Here is a 25,103-nt window from a genome sequence, read left to right on the forward strand (position 1 = left end):
GTACCGCCATACCCCCACACACAGTATAATGTTCTCATAGTACCGCCATACCGCCACACACAGTATAATGTTCTCATAGTACCGCCATACCCCCACACACAGTATAATGTTCTCATAGTACCACCATACCCCCACACACACAGTATAATGTTCTCATAGTACCGCCATACCACCACACACACACTATAATGTTCCCATAGTACCGCCATACCCCCCACACACATTATAATGTTCTCATAGTACCGCCATACCACCACACACACAGTATAATGTTCTCATACTACCGCCATACCCCCCACACACAGTATAATGTTCTCATAGTACCGCCATACCCCCCCACACACAGTATAATGTTCTCATAGTACCGCCATACCACCACACACAGTATAATGTTCTCACAGTACCTCCATCCCACCACACACAGTATAATCTCATAGCACCACCATACCCCCACACACAGTATAATCTTCTCATTGTACCGCTATACCCCCACACAGTATAATGTTCTCATAGTACCACCATACCACCACACACAGTATAATGTTCTCATAGTACCTCCATACCCCCCCACACACAGTATAATGTTCTCATAGTACCACCATACCACCACACACAGTATAAGTTCTCATAGTACCACCATACCCCCACACACAGTATAATGTTCTCATAGTACCACCATACCCCCACACACAGTATAATGTTCTCATAGTACCGCCATACCCCCCCCCACAGTATAATGTTCCCACAGTACTGCCATACCCCCACACAGTATAATGTTCTCATAGTACCACCATACCACCACACAGTATAATGTTCTCATAGTACCGCTATACCCCCACACACAGTATAATGTTCTCATAGTACCACCATACCACCACAAACAGTATAATGTTCTAATAGTACCGCCATACCCCTACACACAGTATAATGTTCCTACAGTACCGCCATACCCCCACACACAGTATAATGTTCTCATAGTACCGCCATACCCCCACACACAGTAGAATGTTCTCATAGTACCGCCATACCCCCACACACAGTATAATGTTCTCCTAGTACCTCCATCCCACCACACACAGTATAATGTTCTCATAGTACCGCCATACCCCCACACACAGTATAATGTTCCTACAGTACCGCCATACCCCTACACACAGTATAATGTTCTCATAGTACCGCCATATCCCACACACAGTAGAATGTTCTCATAGTACCGCCATACCCCCACACACAGTATAATGTTCTCATAGTATCGCCATACCCCCCACACAGTATAATGTTCTTATAGTACCGCCATACCCCCACACACAGTATATTGTTCTCACAGTACCGCCATACCCCCACACACAGTATAATGTTCTCACAGTACCTCCATCCCACCACACACAGTATAATGTTCTCATAGTACCGCCATACCCCCCACACACAGTATAATGTTCTCACAGTACTGCCATACCCCCACACACAGTATATTTTTCTCACAGTACCTCCATCCCACCACACACAGTATAATGTTCTCATAGTACCGCCATACCCCACACACACAGTATAATGTTCTCACAGTACTGCCATACCCCCACACACAGTATAATGTTCTCATAGTACCGCCATCTTCCCACCACACACAGTATAATGTTCCCACTATAGTGGCTTCCCACAGACACAGGATAATGTTTCCACAGGACTGGCATCCCCCTCAGACACTGTATAATGTCCCCACAGTTCTGCCATCCCCCCACTTTCTAATGTTCCCACAGTACTGCCCCCTACATGCACAATATGGTACCATCCACCTCACTGACTACCTCTGACAATTAGTAAATACTCTCTTAGCCTCATTTTTGGTGCAGATACTAATGAACCCAGGATCTATGAGATATTTCCCATACGATAGTTGGATAGGCAGGAGTGTATCATCCATAAAGGTCACCCACTCGGTTGCTATGATGCCTATGAATTGACAGGGCTCGGTGGGGTGTGGTATTGGTTGCCCTCTCCTTCCCATCATCACAATGTCAGCGATATCCACATTCCCATGACGGTGATACCGCTGAATAGATTAGTGAATCAGGGAGTGGAAAGCTCCTAATCCACCATTCAGCCTTCACTTCTGAGTCTGAGACTCCGTGCACTGCAGGCACAATGACGTCACTACATCACATCTGTAGTGCGGAGCCTCAGTACTCACACTGCACAGACCAGAGCAGCGCTCCTCAGGAACTGGGTTGGCTGAGTAGTGTTTTTTTTTTTTTTTTTCAAATATCAGGAATTGTGGGGGCATCATATTAAGAGAAGAGCTGTTGGGACTCTCATACTGAATGTGTGGCTGGTAGGAGCCATTATACTGGGGTTGTGGTGGACTGTAAATGCCTCCATACTGAGTGGGGTTTTATTTTGTGTAGCAGGTTGTCTTGGTCATAATTAGAGATGAGCGAATATGTTCAGAAAACGATCGCCAAACATAAATTCGGCACGAATATGGTACATTCGGATTCATGATCGGTAACACGAGCATTTTTGTTAAGATCAGAAAAAGTCGGTAACATTCAGTAAAAGTTATAATAGAAGCCGGCAATACATGTGCTGCGTTTAGTAAAATCACAGCCACCAATGTGGGAGACTGGGGTTCAAATCCTGGCTCTGCCCTGTTGGACATAATATACCAGTAGTAATCCATAACACTATGGTGCCTACCTCAATAAACATGAGTGTCACGAGCAAAGAGAGTCATACAGGCTCAGGCGTCACCTGGATTAACAAGGTCCGAATCGGATGTCAAGGAACCAGGACAATCGGATGATAAATGGGCTACTGGACCAAACCATACATGGACAAGGCAAGATGGAATGGGAGCCAGTGAAGAGATTTGCAGAGGGGAGAAGTGGAGGAGTAGCGAGGAGATGAATTAGTCGGGCAGCAGAGTTAAGGATGGACTGGAGAGGTGCAAAGGTTTTAGCAGGGAGACCACAGAAAAGGATGTTGCAGTAGTTGAAGCAGGAGATCATCACACATCCTGCATCCCATAGTCCAGTACCCATATACTATTATTATTTAGAAGGCACCATTGATTCCATGGTGCTGTACATGAGAAGGGAGTTACATACAAATTACAGATATCACTTGCAGTAAACAAACTAACAATCACAGACTGATATAGAGGGGTGAGGACCCGGCCCTTGGGGGCTTACATTCTACAGGATGGTGGGGAAGGAGACAGTAGGTTGGGGGGTTGCAGCAGCTCCGGTGTTGGGGAGGAGGCAGCGGGAAGGAGGCAGCTGGGTCAGTGCAGGTTGTAGGCTTTCCTGAAGAGATGAGTTTTCATGTTCCGTCTGAAGGATCCGAATGTGGTTGATAGTCAAAGGGAAGATATTGGGAGATTGTTGGAGCCATTGTTAGAAACATTTTAATATCTGTTTTTTTTCTGGTGTTTTTCCTGTAATATAGGAAAACCTAAGGCCAGAAATAAACCCCATAAATCACTGTACATGGAGACTTTGGGATCAGATCATTTCTGTCCACGTTGATTGTGGAAACAAAAAATCTTTTCTAAAAGCCTCAAACTTCTGTGTGTGAATCAGAGCTGAGATCTAACGTGATAGAAGATTACAGTGCGGGGAAGACGGGAAACCTTCATATAGAGGCCGGTGGTGATGGAGTCAGTGACCGACTCTGGCCAAATCTGTCTCTAGAGCCGTAGTAGAAGATGAAGATGTCGTCCTCATCATGAAGTAGTTATGTCTCATGTCGCGTGTAATGAATATCTCCTGCAGTATTGCTAATGCCGATTCCAGGGTCGGTAAATGAGACGAGAATTAGCGTTATGGAAGATGAGTCTATGAGAAACGTATTCAGCTGCTGACTCCGAGGAGGAAACTGCTTGTTGTCTGTGGCCTAAATATATAGGATTTATTAGTAGATGTAAAGAAGGAAACTAAATATTGTAAAATAATAAATCTCCTCATATGTTTCCCTTATTATCTCCAGTAATTGTATTATTACACAGGATTCTTATGATGTTACATCGGCTCATCTTCTCATTCAGGTCTCTACAATATCGGATCCTCTCAGTGAAGATCTTCTACAAAAGAAAATTTTCCTGATTTACCCATCAAAGATGGATATGGACAGAGACAAGATGGCGGAGAGGATGTTACACCTCACCCTAGAGATCCTCTTCCGGCTTACTGGAGAGGTGAGAGATTCTGATGACGTCACACTACATCATTCTTATCTATGGGAATAACAGATGGACAGAACTGGAGAGGTGAGGACTCTGGCAATGTCTGTAGTGAGATTTATTAATGTGTCTCTCCATTACCAGGATTACACAGTGGTGAAGAAGACCTCTAGTGATCGCTATCAGGACCCTGTGTCTGAGGGATGGGGAAGACCCCTGAGCCCAATCACGGGGCCTCCACCTCACCCCCTGATCCATGAGGACATCAATGACCAGAAGATCCTAGAACTCACCTACAAGATGATTGAGCTGCTGACTGGAGAGGTGACACTGCTGGGAATGCTGGGACATTATACAGTAACACTATGAAGGGATCGGGGGATGACGGTATCATTGTATGTGTCAGGTTCCTATTAGATGTCAGGATGTCGCTGTTTATTTCTCCATGGAGGAGTGGGAGTATTTAGAAGGACACAGAGATCTGTACAAGAACGTCATAATGGAGGTTCCCCAGCCCCTCACATCTCCAGGTAATAGACAGGACTAAATACACACGGCCTATAATTATCTGTATGTAAAGAATGAATTCACCCCCTGTATGCGTTTCCTCCAGATCTATCCAGTAAGAGGACAACACCAGAGAGATGTCCCCGTCCTCTTCCTCCACAGGACTGTAATCAAGAAGATCCCAATGTTCCTCAGGATCATCAGGTAGATGGAGAGAAGGTGTCAGGAGATCTCCCCTATGATGTGTAGACGCCGGTGAAGGTCTTGTGCTCAGTCTTGTTTTATCCACCAGTATTATATGTTTTATACTTGTGTAATGAGAACGGTGGAGATGGCAGGATTAGAGCTGATCATAGATGTGACTTCTCCATCTGTCGGTGACTTTTATAATATTTGTTTCAGGGTGAAGATCTGACCCATATTAATACTACAGAGACATATGTGAGGGGGGATGAGTGGTGTGAAGAGGAGATTCCTACATATGGCTACCCAGGTGAGTAGTAACCACTAAATTCAGAGAAGTCACAGATTCACCAGCTGTGGCTGCTTTATCGGTGGTGTAGTCCGGCCGTATTACCATGATCACCATTTTGCCTCTAGACCACAACATTCTCCTGCACCTAAAACTGTTTAAATAACTTTGGGCATTGAAAGCCCTTTTCTATAGAACTTACAACCTGGTAGATCCACCTCCCCCCTGGGTTTAGGAGACGCTGTTACCTGCCCAGATCTGTGAACTATAAAGCCAAATGACAGCGTACGTAGAATGTGCTGACAAGATAGAAAATCACTTGAAGAAAAATATTCTGATGGGCCTGTAAGAGAAAGCGGAGGGTAATGATGCTGTTGGCTTCCTAGAACCCTGAGATCTTATCGGATGAATCTCCCTTCTCTCCCTTCTGTGCTGCTGAATGTGATCATATGGTCCCTACAAGACCAGGTCCCGTCTTTCTGGCCAAACTTCACTTTTATGATCGACAGCATTAAATGTGCAGTGAGGCCAAGTGTGAATTTCTGTACAGTAACAGATATAGTACATAAACACGGCACTCAGTCAATAGGTGAGAAGTTGGTGCTCAGGTAGGGTATCCAACCCACGAATCAATATATAACAAAAACTTGGCACTCAAATAAGTTATGAAGTGGTAATTTGTTGATTTTTTTTATTGTACGTCCAGACGCAGATTCAACAGATGCTGTTAAACGTTTTCTGTCCCAATGGACCTTCCTCAGAACAATTCCATTTTATCTAGTGTTGCCGAGTAAAACAAAGTTGGAGGCGAAAAAACACCTTACTGGAGTAATGCTGTGGGGCGGTACAATATGCAGGTGGAGGGCTCCTAGGCAAACTTGTTTTGCTATGAAAGCTGTGGCCCAAACTCAGTCAGAAGAGAAGCAGCGAGAGCTGCGGTACTCCGCCAGAGAGACAGATGCACTGCCCCCCATTTCTCCTTCGCCTCATTGGGGGACACAGGACTGTGGTGTATGCTTCCGCCGCCAGGAGGCTGACACTAAGTAAACTTAAAAAAAAAGTTAGCTCCTCCTCCGTCGTATACACCCTGACACTGGCTACCGGAGAATCCAGTTTATGCTTAGTGTCTCAAGGAGGCACACCTCTGAGTCCTGTTCCTTTGGACTCCATTGTCAACGCTATGAATTGAAGGGGTGACGGATCCTTTTGAGGGTCCGATCTCCCCAAACCATCAACGGGCAAGCACGTGTGATTCCATATGCACGTATCCTTTCCCGCTTTGTGGGATTCTTCACTGGACTTGGCCCTGAACACCCTAAGGTATTGAGACCCTGGACTGTACAGGTGCCCTTAGACGTCCGTGTTTCCCCCCGGTTTTCTACACCCCGGCTCTGCTGCGGTGATAGATGGGGTGGTGGACGGTTCCTCTACTTATCCTAGATATTGGAGATAGGGCTCCTGCACCGTCTTTTTTTTTTTGCTTCCCCCTCGCTCTGCTGGCATCTAACTGGGGGGGGCTCCTGACAGGGCGCTATAGGTTGTTTTTTCTTTACCTGACTCTGCTGGCATCTTGCGACGGCAGGGGCTCTCCAGTGTTGGGGGTGTCCGTCGCCTGCGCCGTGTCCGGTGGTTGTGCTGCGGCGCTGCAGCGCTGCTTTGCCGCCGACGCCATTTTTCTCTTTCGGCGGCCGTTTCTGCGGCGCTGTGGTGGGGTCTCTGTATGCGGGCGGTGCTGCGTTGCGGCCGGTTCTGCGTTGCGGCCGGCGCTACGGTGCTGCCGGCGCCGCGGCGCTATGCTGCGGCTGGTGCTGCACTGTCATCTCCAGGTGCGGGCCAGGTCTCCAGAAAGCATGGGGACATCTTCCGGGCAGCACTGGGCCCGGGCTTCCACCCAGCAGACCGCGCCGTTAGGCTACTCCCCTTCCGGTGCGTCCACTTCCGGTTCCGCCTTTCCTCTCTCAGGGGGAAAAAATTGAGGTCCCGGCTTTAGGCCTACTACAGGCCGCAGCACCGTATGGCGGTCCCGCCCCCTGATATCGGCTCAAGGGGCTCTGAAGAAGATAAAGGCAGCATCCTTTTGCTCCGCAGCGTGCGTCTGGATCCGTCGCTACAATCTTTGGGACACAGGACTGGGGTAAGTGCTTCTCCCTCCAGCTGGCAGAAGCATTATTTTTGTCCCAGTCTCTGGCCCTGGGTATAGCTTTACGGATCACTATGTCTAGTCTCACATGGTTCTATTTACCGGTTGTGTAGATTGTCGTGCCCCATTCCCGCACGCCCAGAGTAATCGCCGCTGCGAGGCCTGTGACTCTGAACGCGCCCAGGAGCCCCCCCTGCCAGCTCCCCAGCAATCCCTCCGGCTCCTGCCCCTCAAGATTCTGGGGCAGCTTCGCCGGAATAGGTCACGTCCTTGTCGCAATCCATGGCGTCCCTTACTGAAGCAATCAAATCCCTTCAGACCCCGGCAGTCAGGGCCAGCAGTCCATCTGTCTCGGAGAGGGCCTCGGGGTCTCAGGAGCCTTCGGCCTGCAGGGGCCGCGCTCGCACTAGACAGACGCGTGGAAAGCGGATTCGCACTGCGTCACCCAGGCCCTCATGTGCTTCCGCATCCTGGAGCTCTGTATCTCGTTCTCCTTCCCCTGCAGAGAGCGGGGAAGTTGAGACAGACTATGAGTCTGAAGGGTCGCTTAATTTTGAGAGTCCTGGATTTCAGGAGTCGGTAGATAGCCTCATTGAGGCTGTCAATCAGTCCCTGGGGATAGAGGACGAGCTCGCCTCATCCTCAGATCATAAGGTCTCATTTAAGCGGGCAAAACGGGACCATAGGGTATTTTCCTCTCATCCGGAATTTGAGGACCTGATTCGCCGTAAGCGGGAACACGGGCATAGGGCTCTGAAAGCTAGGTATCCCATTGCTACTGAACGTTGTAGTAATTGGGCGGAAAATCTTGCTGTGGATCCTCCGGTGTCCCGTTTAGCCTCTAACACATTGCTATCTCTCCCTAATGGCTCGGCAATTAAGGATCCTACGGATCGTCTTATTGAGAGCTTGGCTTGCTCCGTTTTCGAGGCTTCAAGTTCAGCGCTTTTCCCTTCTTTCGCGGCAACCTGGGTTACTAAGGCTATGATGTCTTGGTCAGAGTCTTTAACAAAGGCTCTTCAAGAAAGTGATTTGTCAGCAGAATTGGCGGAAATGTCATCTCAGATAGCATTGGCTGGTAGTTATCTGATTAATGCATCCTTGGATGCTGCAGATTGTGCCTCTGCAGCTGCGGCTAATGCTATTGCTATTAGAAGGGCTCTCTGGCTAAGATCATGGCGGGCTGACTCTACCTCTAAATAATCGCTTACAACTCTACCGTATCAGGGTGGTCGCTTGTTCGGTGAAAAACTGGATCAGCTGATTTCGGATTCCACAGGAGGGAAGAGTAAGTTTCTTCCTCAGCTGAGGATTAGACAGCCTTTTCGCCGCCAATTTCAAGCTCGTTTCAGACCCTTTTCGCAATGCTAGATGGGCTCCAGCATCGAGTTCTGCTGCGCAGGGTCGACCCAATCAGGACCGAGACTTTCGGATCCCCTATTCGGCCAACCAGGGGGGAAGAATGCGTTCCCAGTCAACTAGATCCAGAGGATCTAGGACTCAAAGGTTTTCGGCCAAGTGACTGGAGGCCTCCTCGGAGTTCCTCCAACAGAGTAGGCGGACGTCTACTTTTGTTTCACCAGGTCTGGCTTCAGGTAATCCACGACCGGTGGGTGGGAGAGCTCGTATCTTCAGGTTACAAGATAGAGCTGGTCCGTCTACCTCCTCCCCGGTTTTTCCCATCCCGTCTTCCCAGGTCCGAGTCCCTCCGACAAGACCTGTACAACTCCATAAAGTCCCTTCGTCTCAGCGGTGTGATTTCTCCTGTTCCAAGGGAGGAAAGGTTTCAGGGCTTTTATTCCAATCTTTTTGTAGTCCCCAAAAAGGACGGAACGATAAGGCCTATTCTAGATCTAAAACTTTTAAACAGGTTTGTCCGCGTTCGTCACTTTCGGATGGAATCGCTCAGGTCTGTCATCGCCTCGTTAGAAAAGGGAGAGTTCTTGGCCTCAATAGACATTCAGGACGCCTATCTACATATTCCCATCTTTCCACCTCATCAAAGATTTCTCCGGTTTGCCTTAAACAGTCTGCACTTCCAGTTCACGGCTTTACCCTTCGGGCTGGCCTCCGCCCCCAGGGTGTTCACAAAAGTCATGGCAACTGTAGTGTCCATTCTGCACTCCCGGGGCATAGTTGTCTTGCCTTATCTAGATGATCTACTGATCAAAGGGTCGACTTTTCAATCTTGCAGGGAGAATGTCGGCATCACCCTGGACACCCTTTCTCGTCTAGGTTGGCTAATAAATTTAAGGAAGTCATCCCTTCAACCATTTCGGAGGATCTCATTTCTAGGCATGATCTTCGACACCTCTCAAGCCCTTTCAATTCTCCCCCAGGACAAGGTCCTTGCCCTTCGGCAGGAAGTGAGGAAGCTTCAACAACCGCACTCTCATACGATCCGGTCTTGCATGAGGGTGTTAGGAAAGATGGTTGCAACTATAGAGGCAGTTCCATTTGCGCAGCTTCATCTTCGTCCTCTCCAACAAGCAATCCTAGCAGTGTGGAACAGAAATCCGCAGATTTCGGTTATCTCTCCAGGTCAGGCAGTCCCTCTCTTGGTGGCTAAATAGCTCATCACTACTCGGGGGGAAGCCCTTTTCCCCAACCAATTGGCTAGTGGTCACAACAGATGCCAGTCTCCTGGGTTGGGGAGCAGTGTTCTTTCATCACACAGCTCAGGGGCTCTGGTCCCCTCAGGAATCAGCCCTCCCCATCAATCTCTTAGAGATTCGAGCAGTTCGGCTAGCCTTGCGACATTTCCACCATCTTCTGGCGGGTCGCCCTGTCCGAATTCAATCGGACAACGCCACAGCTGTGGCCTATATAAATCACCAGGGGGGCACTCGCAGCAAGGCAGCCATGCAGGAAGTAAAACAGATTCTGTTCTGGGCAGAGAGAAATCACTCTGTGATTTCGGCAGTCCACATTCCGGGCGAAGAAAACTGGGTGGCAGATTTCCTAAGCAGTCAGGGTCTAGCTTCCGGGGAATGGTCTCTCCATCCCGAGGTATTTCTGCAGATATGCCATCGTTGGGGGACTCCGGACGTGGATCTAATGGCGTCCGAGGGCAATGCCAATGTACCCAGATTTGTCTCTCGGTACCGAGATCCTCAGGCAATCGCGATAGATGCGCTAGTGCGGTCTTGGAACCAATTTCACTTCCCTTATCTGTTCCCGCCTCTGGCTCTACTCCCAAGAGTAATCAAGAAAATCAAGTCAGAGAGAGTACCGGCTATTCTGATCGCTCCCGATTGGCCACGACTGACCTGGTATGCAGACCTAGTGCAGCTTCTCGCCGGGGTTCCATGGCGGCTCCCCGATCGGCCAGATCTTCTATCGCAAGGGCCGATCTACCACCCGAACTCAGGGGTCCTACGTTTGACGGCCTGGCCGTTGAATCTTGGGTTTTAACTCGGGCAGGGTTCTCCCAAGAGGTAGCAGATACTATGATTAGTGCACGTAAGACTGTTTCGGCCAGAATTTATTATCACACGTGGAAAGTTTTTCTTTCTTGGTGTAGAGAGCGCGGGCTGCCTACTCTGTGTTTCTCCGTTCCAAACATTCTAGCCTTCCTTCAAGCAGGCCTGGATTCTGGGCTTGCTCCAAGTACCCTTAAAAGGCAGATTTCGGCTTTATCAGTCCTTTTTCAGCGCAGGACTGCTACTAATCGTCAGGTCAAGACTTTTTTCCAGGCAGTCGCTCATAAGGTCCCTCCTTATAAGACTCCTTTGGAAGCTTGGGGCCTTAATTTGGTCTTAAGGGCTTTACAGGACGCTCCTTTTGAGCCTCTTCAGTATATTTCCTTGACTCTCCTTTCCTGGAAAGTTGTATTTTTAGTGGCCATAACTTCCATAAGGCGGGTATCAGAGCTGGCAGCCCTCTCCTGTCGTACTCCCTTTCTTCGTTTTTATCAGGACAAGGTAGTGCTCAGACCAACACCGTCTTTTTTGCCGAAGGTTGTTTCCTCATTCCACATCAATGAGGATATTGTTCTGCCCTCTTTTTGTCCTGCGCCTACGCACTGTGTAGAAAAAGCTCTCCATACATTGGATCTGGTGAGAGCACTGAGGAGGTACGTTTCCCGAACGGCTCCTTTTCGCCAGACAGATGCTCTGTTTGTCCTTCCGGAAGGCCGCAGGAAGGGTTGTGCGGCCTCAAACTCCACCCTGGCCAGGTGGATACGGGCGACCATTCAGGAGGCTTATCGCACCAAGGGCACGATGGTTCCAGCTGGAATCAAGGCTCATTCCACTAGAGCAGTGGGGGCTTCCGGGGCGATTCGGCACCAGGCCTCAGCAGAACAGGTTTGCAGGGCTGCAACCTGGTCTAGTTTGCATACTTTTGTCAAACATTATAATGTCCACTTCCAGATCTCTGCGGATGCAAGTTTGAGTAGAAGGATTCTTCAAGCGGCGGTGGCGCAATTATAGAGAATAATTATCCGAATAATTATTACTGGTGAGTTAATTTCCCTCCCTGGGACTGCTTTAGTACATCCCACAGTCCTGTGTCCCCCAATGAGGCGAAGGAGAAATAGGGATTTTTGTGTTACTCACCGTAAAATCCTTTTCTCCGAGACGCTCATTGGGGGACACAGCTCCCTCCCTGGTAGCCTGTTGGCTGCTTTGGCTGTATCTGATTTTGTTGGTCAGTAGGATCTTTTCTAGACATAAGTTTTCTGTATTTATGATGTTATATAATTTTTTTGTGTTTTGTTCTCCTACTGCTTTTGCACCAAACTGGATTCTCCGATAGCCAGTGTCAGGGTGTATACGACGGAGGAGGAGGAGGTAACTTTTTTTTTTTAAGTTTACTTAGTGTCAGCCTCCTGGCGGCGGAAGCTTACACCCATAGTCCTGTGTCCCCCAATGAGCGTCTCGGAGAAAAGGATTTTACGGTGAGTAACACAAAAATCCCTATTTTATGAGATGAGAATAGGTATGATTTTCGCCTACATAACATTGATTGGTTTCTTTTTATTCGATAGTTGGGAGGCAGAATGAACAAACAGTTGAACACCATGCACTACTGGCTCATCCAACAAGGTGGACTGTCATTGTCTTGATGAATAATTTAAGGGAACCCATCACCCCCAAAATGGAAGGTGAGCTAAGTCCACGGTCATCAGGAGCTTATCTACAGCATTCTGTAATGCTGTAGATAAGCCCCCGATGTTACCTGAAAGATAATAAAAAGAGGTTAGATTATACTCACCCAGTGGCGGTCCTGCTGCGGTGGGCTTCACTGGTCCGGTCCGGCGCCTCCTATCTTCATTCCATGACGTCCTCTTCTGGTCTTCACACCGCGGCTCTGGCGCAGGCATACTTTCTCTGCCCTGTTAAGGGCAGAGCAAAGTACTGCAGTGTGCAGGTGCCGGGAAAGGTCAGAGAGGCCCAGCGCCTGCGCACTGCAGTACTTTGCTCTGCCCTAAACAGGGCAGACAAAGTACGCCTGCGCCGGTGCCACGCCGTGAAGGCCAGAAGAGGACGTCATGGAATGAAGATAGGAGGCGCCGGACTGGACCAGCAACGCCCTTCGGACTGAACCGCAGCGGGACCGCCCCTGGGTGAGTGTAAACTAACCTTTTTTTATTATCTTTCAGGTAACATCGGGAGCTTATCTACAGCATTACAGAATTCTGTAGATAAGCCCCTGATGACTGAGCTTGGCTCACCTTCCATTTTGGGGGTGACAGGTTCCCTTTAAAGTTTTTTACATAGCTTGCCATTTTTATGGACAGTTTAAGTAGAAATGTTCAAAAATTTAAAACCCAAGGATATTTTATTAAAAAAAATGTTTTTTGTCTTGGCAGATGACTGTACCAGGAGATCAGAGGGACAGCTGACATCTTCAATTTTTAAATCTGATAATCTTGAGATCCTACAAGATACAACTGAAGTGATTGCTGTTACTCCAGATATATCATCATCCATTCACAGCAAAGATCTGTCATCCGATCCTATGAAACAGGTCCCATCTTCTGATTCATTACTGACTACTAAGGAAAATCAAAGTCACAAAAGAGGCATTAAAAAACAAACTGCTCCTAAAGCAAAGAAGTCATTTTCATGTTCAGAATGTGGGAAATGTTTTAACAAGAAATCAGATTTGGTTATTCACTGTAGAATTCACACAGGGGAGAAGCCTTTTTCCTGTTCAGAATGTGGGAAATGTTTTAACCAGAAAGGGAGTCTAGTTAGCCACCAGAGAAATCACACAGGACAGAAGCCTTTTTCCTGTTCAGAATGTGGGAAATATTTTAATCAGAAAGCAGATTTGGTTATTCACTGTAGAATTCACACAGGGGAGAAGCCTTTTTCCTGTTCAGAATGTGGGAAATGTTTTAACAAGAAATCAGATTTGGTTATTCACTGTAGAATTCACACTGGGGAGAAGCCTTTTTCCTGTTCAGAATGTGGGAAATGTTTTAACCAGAAAGGGAGTCTAGTTAGCCACCAGAGAAATCACACAGGACAGAAGCCTTTTTCCTGTTCAGAATGTGGGAAATGTTTTAATCAGAAAGCAGATTTGGTTATTCACTGTAGAATTCACACAGGGGAGAAGCCTTTTTCCTGTTCAGAATGTGGGAAATGTTTTAGCCAGAAAGGGAATCTAGTTAGCCACCAGAGAAATCACACAGGACAGAAGCCTTTTTCCTGTTCAGAATGTGGGAAATGTTTTAAATTGAAACAGCTTCTTGTTGGACATCAGTACAGTCACACAGAGGAGAAGCCTTTTTCCTGTTCAGAATGTGGGAAATGTTTTAACCAGAAATCAGATTTGGTTAATCACCGTAGAATTCACACAGGGGAGATGCCTTTTTTCTGTTCAGAATGTGGGAAATGTTTTAACAAGAAATCAGATTTGGTTATTCACTGTAGAATTCACACCGGGGAGAAGCCTTTTTCCTGTTCAGAATGTGGGAAATGTTTTAACCAGAAAGGGAGTCTAGTTAGCCACCAGAGAAATCACACAGGACAGAAGCCTTTTTCCTGTTCAGAATGTGGGAAATGTTTTAATCAGAAAGCAGATTTGGTTATTCACTGTAGAATTCACACAGGGGAGAAGCCTTTTTCCTGTTCAGAATGTGGGAAATGTTTTAGCCAGAAAGGGAGTCTAGTTAGCCACCAGAGAAATCACACAGGACAGAAGCCTTTTTCCTGTTCAGAATGTGGGAAATGTTTTAATCAGAAAGCAGATTTGGTTATTCACTGTAGAATTCACACAGGGGAGAAGCCTTTTTCCTGTTCAGAATGTGGGAAATGTTTTAGCCAGAAAGGGAATCTCGTGAGCCACCAGAGAAATCACACAGGACAGAAGCCTTTTTCCTGTTCAGAATGTGGGAAATGTTTTAAATGGAAACAGCTTCTTGTTGGACATCAGTACAGTCACACAGAGGAGAAGCCTTTTTCCTGTTCAGAATGTGGGAAATGTTTTAACCAGAAATCAGATTTGGTTAATCACCGTAGAATTCACACAGGGGAGAAGCCTTTTTCCTGTTCAGAATGTGGGAAATGTTTCAACCAGAAAGGGAGTCTAGTTAGTCACCAGAGAACTCACACAGGGGAGAAGCCTTTTTCCTGTTCAGAATGTGGGAAATGTTTTAAATGGAAACAGCTTCTTGATAGACATCAGAGCAGTCACACAGAGGAGAACCCTTTTTCGTTTTCCTAATGTGGGAAATATTTTACTTGGAAATCAACTGTTGATAAACATCAGAGACGTCACATAGGGGAGAAGCCTTCTTTATGTTCACAATATTGGAATAGCTTTAACCAAAATTGGATCTTCTTAAATGGGTTGTCTCTTGTCATTCCTCAAGTTTGCTGACAAAAGGATAAAACTAAGCTTTATTAATTCCAAATGTTAAACTATATCGATAATTCACCCCCTGAAGATTATTAAGTAGGTGACTAATAGAAAAAACATGTGCCCCACAGTTCAGTATATAGGGTGAGGTGACGTATACACACCCACTCTCCAAGCCTCTCATTTCTATGTGTTTCATCGTCCTCACCAAAGGCGACTCATCAGGAGACTATTTAATATTGACCTATATTGAAGCGAGACTAGACAAAAAAAAACAAAATCAGGTATCATGTTATCCGAAACAGTCAGAAAACCAGCCACATATTGGCAGACCCCAGACCTCAAACTACAGTGGGGCAAAAAAGTATTTAGTCAGTCAGCAATAGTGCAAGTTCCACCACTTAAAAAGATGAGAGGCGTCTGTAATTTTCATCATAGGTAGACCTCAAATATGGGAGACAAACTGAGAAAAAAAAATCCAGAAAATCACATTGTCTGTTTTTTTTATCATTTTATTTGCATATTATGGTGGAAAATAAGTATTTGGTCAGAAACAAACAATCAAGATTTCTGGCTCTCACAGACCTGTAACTTCTTCTTTAAGAGTCTCCTCTTTCCTCCACTCATTACCTGTAGTAATGGCACCTGTTTAAACTTGTTATCAGTATAAAAAGACACCTGTGCACACCCTCAAACAGTCTGACTCCAAACTCCACTATGGTGAAGACCAAAGAGCTGTCAAAGGACACCAGAAACAAAATTGTAGCCCTGCACCAGGCTGGGAAGACTGAATCTGCAATAGCCAACCAGCTTGGAGTGAAGAAATCAACAGTGGGAGCAATAATTAGAAAATGGAAGACATACAAGACCACTGATAATCTCCCTCGATCTGGGGCTCCACGCAAAATCCCACCCCGTGGGGTCAGAATGATCACAAGAACGGTGAGCCAAAATCCCAGAACCACGCGGGGGGACCTAGTGAATGAACTGCAGAGAGCTGGGACCAATGTAACAAGGCCTACCATAAGTAACACACTACGCCACCATGGACTCAGATCCTGCAGTGCCAGACGTGTCCCACTGCTTAAGCCAGTACATGTTCGGGCCCGTCTGAAGTTTGCTAGAGAGCATTTGGATGATCCAGAGGAGTTTTGGGAGAATGTCCTATGGTCTGATGAAACCAAACTGGAACTGTTTGGTAGAAACACAACTTGTCGTGTTTGAAGGAAAAAGAATACTGAGTTGCATCCATCAAACACCATACCTACTGTAAAGCATGGTGGCGGAAACATCATGCTTTGGGGCTGTTTCTCTGCAAAGGGGCCAGGACGACTGATCCGGGTACATGAAAGAATGAATGGGGCCATGTATCGTGAGATTTTGAGTGCAAACCTCCTTCCATCAGCAAGGGCATTGAAGATGAAACGTGGCTGGGTCTTTCAACATGACAATGATCCAAAGCACACCGCCAGGGCAACGAAGGAGTGGCTTCGTAAGAAGCATTTCAAGGTCCTGGAGTGGCCTAGCCAGTCTCCAGATCTCAACCCTATAGAAAACCTTTGGAGGGAGTTGAAAGTCCGTGTTGCCAAGCGAAAAGCCAAAAACATCACTGCTCTAGAGGAGATCTGCATGGAGGAATGGGCCAACATACCAACAACAGTGTGTGGCAACCTTGTGAAGACTTACAGAAAACGTTTGACCTCTGTCATTGCCAACAAAGGATATATTACAAAGTATTGAGATGAAATTTTGTTTCTGACCAAATACTTATTTTCCACCATAATATGCAAATAAAATGTTAAAAAAGCAGACAATGTGATTTTCTGGATTTTTTTTTTCTCAGTTTGTCTCCCATAGTTGAGGTCTACCTATGATGTAAATTACAGACGCCTCTCATCTTTTTAAGTGGTGGAACTTGCACTATTGCTGACTGACTAAATACTTTTTTGCCCCACTGTATATACAGTACTTCATAAGTTTATAAGTCACTCCAGTGTCAGGAATAGATAGTATGTGAAAATACAGTATAATTATTGTGTTTTTCTCCTATAGGGACTGCCCTAGTTTGGTATTGTAACAGCTGTTAATTAGTAGTGCAGACAAATTGTTCTAGACTAAACTCCGTTTTCAGACGGCCCAATATGTACCACTCAGGGAAAACTTACCTGCTCCAAAGATCAATAGCAGCTTCTAACTAATGGCCATGCTGCGGTCTGTCAAGGAATGAGTGCAATATCGTTATGAAGACTAGGGATGTGTGCAATCATAATGTGTGGAAGATCTGTGCCAATATTTAGTATGAATATGGAGATTATCTCTGGAAGTTAAGTGTTCCCTGAGCGGTATATACTGTATTGTCACATACTATCTATTCCTGACACTGGAGTGGTGTATAAACTTACGAAGTATATAGTTTGAGGACTGGGATCTGCCAATATGTGGCTGGTTTTCTGACTGTTTCCGATAACATGATTTTAGTCTTTTTTTGTCTAGTCTCGCTTGAATATAGTTCAATATTAAATAGTCTCCTGATGAGTCGCCTTTGGTGAGGACGATGAAACCCGTAGACATGAGAGGCTTGGAGAGTGAGTGTGTATACGTCACCTCACCCTATATACTGAACTGTGGGATACATGGTTTTTCTATTAGTCACCTACTGACTAACCTTCAGGGGGTGAATTATGGGTATTTGTACATTTGGAATTAATAAAGTTTAGTTTTATCCTTTTGTCAGTGAATCTTCTAATCAATGGATCATTTTATATGTAATTATATCTTAGAATTTTTTTCTCAGTGAACTTATTCCTCATCTTTGGCCTCATTAAAATAAAACCACTCATACTCCGCTGGCGGCCGGCTCCACTTCAGCGGGGTCGAGACTCACTGTCCCGGGGCTTATGTGAGGTTGTTACATCACACGAGCCCTGCACCCGATCAGCGGCAGCTTCACTGCTCCTTCCTTCGGACGTATTGATCATGAACAGGAAGCCTGGGCCGTGGCTGCTCTCTGCCTCATGATGCTTGATTTGTCCGAAGGTGGGGACAGTGACATCAGCGCTGATTGGGCACAGGGATCACATGACGTAACAACCTCAAAAGAGCCCCAAGAACACAAGCGCCAAAATCAGTGAAACGGTGCCAGCAAACATGAGAACCAAACATGAGGAATAAGAAGGGCTTGTCCAACTAGTTGTCAACCTTTATAAACAGCAAAAATCCCACACAGGGAAAGTCATTATTATACCTAGAGGGTGAGAACTGAATTACAGGAAAATTGTATTTTCCTCAGACTGGCAGAAACGATATATGTTATTGACAAACTGTACAAAAACATGATCCGTCCATTCAAGAATCGAATATTACCGTATATGGGAGATTTGTAGAATAAACAAAATACCAACAGAAAATAAATGACCCAAAACAAACATTTATCAGTAAAAATAACTCCTCTTTATTAAGTATAAAAGAATTGCACCATTTTCTGATACCCGTCGCGTCTCCATTTTTCATGATCTCGGGTTGGATGAAGGCTCATTTTTTGCGTGCTGAGCTGATTTTTTTAATGATACCATTCTGGGGGTAATTTTTTTTTGTATTGATAGATTGGGCAATTCTGAACCAATTATGTATATGTTTGATTTTTTTTTAATTGTTTTATTTTGAATTGGGCGAAAGGGGGTGATGTGAACTTTTATATATTTTTTATTTTTTTAAATATTTTTAAAAACTTTTTTTTTTACTTTTGGCATTGTATCTTAATTAACCAGACAACTATTTTTAGCAAGCGGAGAATAATAGAATGTTATCTGTATGTTGGCTTTCAAATGTAAGTGTTGATTTCTGGTTGGTCAAGAAAACAGACTTTTGTTTGTGTAGGCCGGTAATATTGACTTTTATTGTGCGCTTATCCTTAATCACTACTGATGTTTGCTGATATGCTAATTATGCATTGTATTATGGATCCAGTTTGTTGACTTCTAAAGCAGAGAGGATACAACTATGCAAATAGTTTAAATAATCAAGTAATGCTACTTGATCTCATCTTCATTCTTACCTTTTATGTAAATAATGAATGAGGAACACTTGTTAAGTCTAAAAATAAGTTACATGCCTCTGTATAAAGAGACTGAGAGAAACAGCCAGAAAGATTCTGCCAAGACATCCATACATCTCAAAAGGACCAGAGAAAGGACAGCAGCCATTTTACACCATGGCTCCATTACGAGGGACACGGATGTAGCATTCTATAGGGAACAACCTAGGGGTTTTCAGTCTCGGTTGGAAGAATACAGATCTGCTCCATTGACCATCTTTGAACCATGGATACGTTTGGAGAAGCCAGTTTGTGATCTTCAGATCAACTGGCCTTGTACCTTGTATGGACTCAATAGACTGTCATCTTCCTTCTTACTCGTTAGCTTCTCTCTGTGTGCGTGCCACTGGTAGAGTAACCGACCCTGGAAGATGAAGCCAGGTTGTGAACTGGCCTTGTATGGACTGAATGGATTGTCATCTTCCTATGCTAGCCGTTGCCTCCTCTCTGTGTGTGTTCCACAGGTGGGTTAGCGACCGTGGAAGATCTGAAGTCACGGCTACTATTATCCCAGAAGAGCGAGACTCTGTAATTTGCCCCATCTTGGGTACTGTGCTGGGACTGTTCTATGTGTTATCTGCCTGTTTTGCGGGTCAATAAAGCTTTGCCACACTGCTTTACCCTCATCCTGTGTTGTCTGAGTAGCGTTTTTCCCATATTAAAAGGAGAGCGGGAGTTCGGCGGGAGGATCCCTTGTCCATGCTGTTTCTGCTAGCAGGCAGTGCTCCTAGCAATCTGGCAGTGACCACCATAGAGGTCTGCTGGAGATATAGTTAAGACAAGAAAATATAATTTGTTTAAACCATGTGTAGCTATAAAAATTCAGGCAAATGTTACAGCTCATCTAATGGCTATGTGCAAAAATGCCATCATAGAGTAAAATGTATCCTAAGAGAGCGTCACTATCAAGGTCAAAATGAGATGAAGTGCACTGTATAAGATAAATACATACAGGGGTGAACCTCGCCTCTCTGCTGGCTGAGATGAACTGCGAAACGGCGCACCCCGACCCCCCCCCCCCCCTCCCCCACCCCCTCCGGAGTAAAATCGGTACCAATAAATCTGGCTTACTCTTTACTAGCCTATCCTGACGCACATGTAGAATAGGAATATACTGTAAACATCGATCTTTACACTTGTAGAAAATAAAGGATGTTTATCACGAGCCCTCTTGGTAACTACTCCTGGCTTTTCCGTCATAATATATATCTATAGCTCGTTTACAATCAGAATGATTAATACAAGCTCCTCCAACCTTTCCCATCCTGTCCAGAGGGGGCTGGCCTGGGCCCGTTATGGTCCATGGCTTGAATTACAGCCTATCGGCAACTTACGACTGCTGAATCTCTATCAGATGATTTCTAACTTGTACTAGAAAATTGCCATCATGTCCGTTACAACGACATCACTGCGGAAATGACTAAGTGAACCCTATCCAGCAGGTAGAGACTCGTCACAGCGCAGCTTTCATTTCACTACAGCTGGTTACAACAATTAAAGCTGTGCTGTGGTTGGTTGCTATGGGCAACAAAGATTTTTTTCTCTTAGACATTTTTAATAAACGGGGCACATGATGTGGCAAGCCACCGCACAGTTTACAACATAGTGCTACACAATCAGGATATCTTCAGCCATTTTTTTAACCCTTTTCTGGCATCTGGCGTAATATTCCGTCCATGTGACCTGGGCCTATCTGCCCAGGTACGTAATATTACGTCATCACAATTGGCCATGCACACTGGGTGCGTGTGTGCGTGCGATCGCCACAGGTGTCAGCTGATTCTGACCGCTGACACCCGGCGTTAGGGGGCAGGAGCAGTCACAACGGCTCCTGGCACTTTAACCCTTGAAATACTGCAATCGAACACGAGCGCAGCATTCCGGAAGCTAGCACAGGGGATGACAGCCCCCCTGCCTTTGGGTCGGAGACCCCGCGGTGTTATGCGGCTCCAGATCGTTACCATGGTGACTCAATATCATCATGACGACATCCAGGTCACCACAGGTAGGAAACGTGGTGATCATGCGCAGTGCATGTCAGGACGTCTCCCTGTCAGTGCAGCGCTGACAGCGTCTATGGCATGGGGATGCTGCTTTATCTGCCGGCTATAGAAGTGATCAGCCTGCAAAACATGATTATCCCATAATGGGACAAAGGCAAAAGTTAGAATTTTTTTTTTAAATAATTGTAAAAATATATATTTTTTATTCTAAAATAATAATTAAAAATCAATATATATTCTATCTCTAAATAAATATTTGAATGAAAAAAATCTAAACAATAAAAATACACATATTTGGTAATGCCCCGACCCATAAAACTATCCCACCAGTTGTTCTGTCACCCTCAACTTTGTGCTTAAGAAAAGCGACTTGACAGACAGCTAAACTCCTGTCTATGCATTGAGGTAGACGCAGGGGGTCCGTTACTACTTTTATTGATGGGATCAGTGTAAAACTAAGAACAAAATGAAAGTACTCAGTACAAGGCATACGACATATCTAAATACACAGCATTATGTATGGTACAAAACATTCACAGTGTAAGTGCACAACATGGCGGTAGTGTAAACATCTGTAATATCAAAAGGCTACTTTGATATAAAACATATATAGAACAGAGTAGCTATATAATACAACATGGCGACCTCTAACAAGGGGAAAACAATAACTCACCGACTGTGCTATGTGGGCTGAAAATCAGGGAGACATAATCAGCATGTCAGCATCCATGAGGCCAAAATGGCTTCTGGAGAAGAAGGGGCAAGACTAATGCAGGCTGATGGGAAACTACGGAGGCCTTGAGGAGCCTTAAAGATTGAATTGCACAGTAAGTAATGAAACAGAAAGTAAACTACAATGAGAACACTGTTGGATAAGTTAGCACAATACACCACACTTCAATAATACAAAGCATTGTAAACTGATTATATGCATTTGTATAAAGGCTTGACACTCCCCATCTGGTGTCCAGTGGAAACACTTTTCCGTTTTGCTTGGGGATCTTGATCTCCACCTTCCGGACCTGTCCATCTTGACTTGGGAAGAGTTTGGTTACCAATCCTAGAGGCCACTTGTTCCTTTTAGACTGAGTGTTTCCAGGTTCCATATTGGGCTTGCTAGCTTGCCATTTGTCTCGTCTGTAACGTAGAAACTGCACTCATCAAGGTGACCAATTACCTTCTGACAGCAAAATCTAACGGTGACCACTCACTGCTCATTCTTCTCGACATCTCTGCAGCTTTCGACACTGTTGACCACTCTCTCCTACTCTCTAGGCTCCAGTCACTGGGCATTAAGGACACTGCTCTCTCCTGGTTCTCCTCCTATCTTTCTGACCGCTCCTTCAGTGTTCTGTTCGCTGGCTCCACTTCATCTCCTCTTCCTCTCACTGTCGGGGTACCTCAGGGCTCAGTCCTTGGCCCCTTTTTCTTCTCCCTCTACACTGCCCCAATTGGACAGACCATCAGCAGATTTGGCTTTCAGTACCATCTTTACGCTGATGACACACAACTATACAACCTCTGGCAAAAATTATGGAATCACCGGCCTTGGAGGATGTTCCTCAGAATTGAGTGATTCCATAATTTTCCGCCTATGCTTGGTTAAAAAAAGTAACCATTACTGACTACCTAATTTTTTGTTCGTGATTTCTTTTAGTGTTTCTTAAAGCCAGAAAGTTGCCGTTTGAAATTACTTTAGTTTTGTGCCATTTCTGTGATCTGCTTTTTTTTCTTCAAAATTAAACAACTGATTGAACATCCTGCAAGGCCGGTGATTCCATAATTTTTGCCAGGGGTTGTACATGTCATCCCTGACCTTGCCTCCGCTGTACTACAGAAAGCCAGTGACTGTCTGTCTGCAGTCTCCAACATCATGTCCGCTCTCTATCTGAAACTCAACCTCTCCAAAACCGAACTTCTTCTGCTCCCGCCATCTACTAACCTCCCTAAACCTGACATTTCCCTCTCCGTGGATGGCACCATAATAACACCCCGGCAGCAGGGGCGCTGTCTGGGTGTTATGTTTGACTACAATCTCTTGCCCGCTCGTGCCGCTTACACCTAAAGAACATCTCTAGAATCTGCCCTTTTCTCACCATGGTAACAACAAAAACCCTCACTGTCGCCCTGATCCACTCCCGCCTGGACTACTGCAACGCTCTATTAATTGGCCTCCCCCTCACTCGACTTTCCCCTCTCCAGTCCATCCTTAATGCAGCAGCCAGGGTCGTCCATCTGGCTAATCGTTACTCGGATGCGTCCGTTCTTCGCCAGTCGTTGCACTGGCTGCCCATTCACTACAGGATATAATTGAAAGTACTTGTTCTCACCCACAAAGCTCTCCACAGTGCGGCCCCCCATACATCTCCTCCCTCATTTCTGTCTATCGGCCTAGCCGACCGCTGCGCTCTGCAAATGACTTTCGACTAACCTCTGCACTAATCCTTACCTCCCACTACCGACTCTAAGACTTCTCCCGTGCTGCACCAATCCTCTGGAATGCTCTACCCCAAGATATTAGGACCATCCACAATTTGCATAGTTTTAGGCGCTCGCTCAAAACACATTTGTTCAGAGCGGCCTATCATGTTCACTAATCAGTCATTTTATGTTTGTGTGTGTGTGTAGCCCATTCACTCCACCCCCCACCCACCGAAGATGGCTGGACCATCATTGTAAATACATCATTGTAACCACACATCTGTACATTGTATCTCCCGCACCTCATTGTAGAGTGTAAGCTCTCACGAGCAGGGGCGGCTTATTGTGCTTTAATTCTTAGATTTCTGTTATGCTGTAATGTCTATTGTATATACAAGTCCCCTCTATAATGTAAAGCGCTGCGGAATATGTCAGCACTATATAAATAAAGATTATTATTATTAATTGTAAGAATCTAGGACAATAAATATGAGCCTCTGTGTTAAAATAAATGAGGTTTTCTGGTATTTTTAAAAAATTTAGGGAACAAAGTGTTAAAGAAATAGTGTTTAATTGTTTGTGTTTGATTGACAGCTGACATCTTGCTGCACTTTTTTTGCAGTGTTTTCATTTTTCAGTGACCTCTTACAGAATAATTTCATACAAAACCGACTTATTGCACAAAAGGCCATTCTGCGGCTCATTGTCCCCTTTCTCTCCCAGGGTTACATCATTCTGGCTCTCTACAGACTGCACACGTTTTACTGAATTATCCTCTAAGTAAAGCTTAAAGAGTAACTAAACCATTTTTTATGGAATTAGCCTCCAGACATGCTACTTTAGAAGAGATTGGTACACTATATTCCAATAGTTTCTATATGAGAATTTCCTTGTCTGAGCACAAGAGTAGAGAGCAGGCACGGAAAGCAATGTATACTGATTGGTTACAGTGTACCGATCTAGCCGAGCAGCATTTAAAAGGTGCTTCTAAAGGAGCACGAACTGTGCGTTGACACTGCTCTTTAGCATAGTGTATAAATGGGAAATTGTGGGTAGCATGGATCAGAGCCTGGCTGCACGATTGAGTGTTTAAAAGAGAAATACGCTTTAACAATCTGTCAGGGAAACCTCGTGTATATGGGGGAGACGTGTCAATCACCGCTGGACTAGTCTGGTCTCCGGCTATGATCCCCGGCAGGATCTTTCAAGTATCTTTTCTCTGAAATAATGGCGGATTTCAGAGCAATATATTCCTGACTCTAATTCATGTTGCCCACAATTTGCTCAGCATAAATCAGATGACAGGTTCCCTGTAAGACAAACGTAGCAGAATAAGGCTTCATGCACATTTGTGTTCTGACATTCTGTTTATCTATAATGTAAATAGATAAAAGATAAAAGAAATTAATGTCCAAAATGGATTTGTGGCCTAACTAATGCATGCGTGAAAGTGGCCGTAGGGAAGGGTAGTGACAAAA

At 45.3% G+C, this 25,103-nt stretch overlaps 1 protein-coding gene across 1 annotated transcript; it reads left to right on the plus strand.

The window, feature by feature from the left end:
- The first annotated feature begins 5,101 nt into the window (after nucleotides 1-5,101).
- Nucleotides 5,102-15,181, plus strand: LOC138667341 (oocyte zinc finger protein XlCOF7.1-like). Its single transcript, XM_069755572.1, has 2 exons — nucleotides 5,102-5,177; nucleotides 13,112-15,181. Exon 2 carries the CDS (start codon nucleotides 13,261-13,263, stop codon nucleotides 14,971-14,973), a length of 1,713 nt encoding a protein of 570 aa, XP_069611673.1. The 5' UTR covers nucleotides 5,102-5,177; nucleotides 13,112-13,260; the 3' UTR covers nucleotides 14,974-15,181.
- The last annotated feature ends 9,922 nt before the right edge of the window (nucleotides 15,182-25,103 follow it).

Source organism: Ranitomeya imitator, chromosome 2 (genome assembly GCF_032444005.1).
Source record: "Ranitomeya imitator isolate aRanImi1 chromosome 2, aRanImi1.pri, whole genome shotgun sequence".
NCBI classification, from domain to species: Eukaryota; Metazoa; Chordata; class Amphibia; order Anura; family Dendrobatidae; genus Ranitomeya; species Ranitomeya imitator.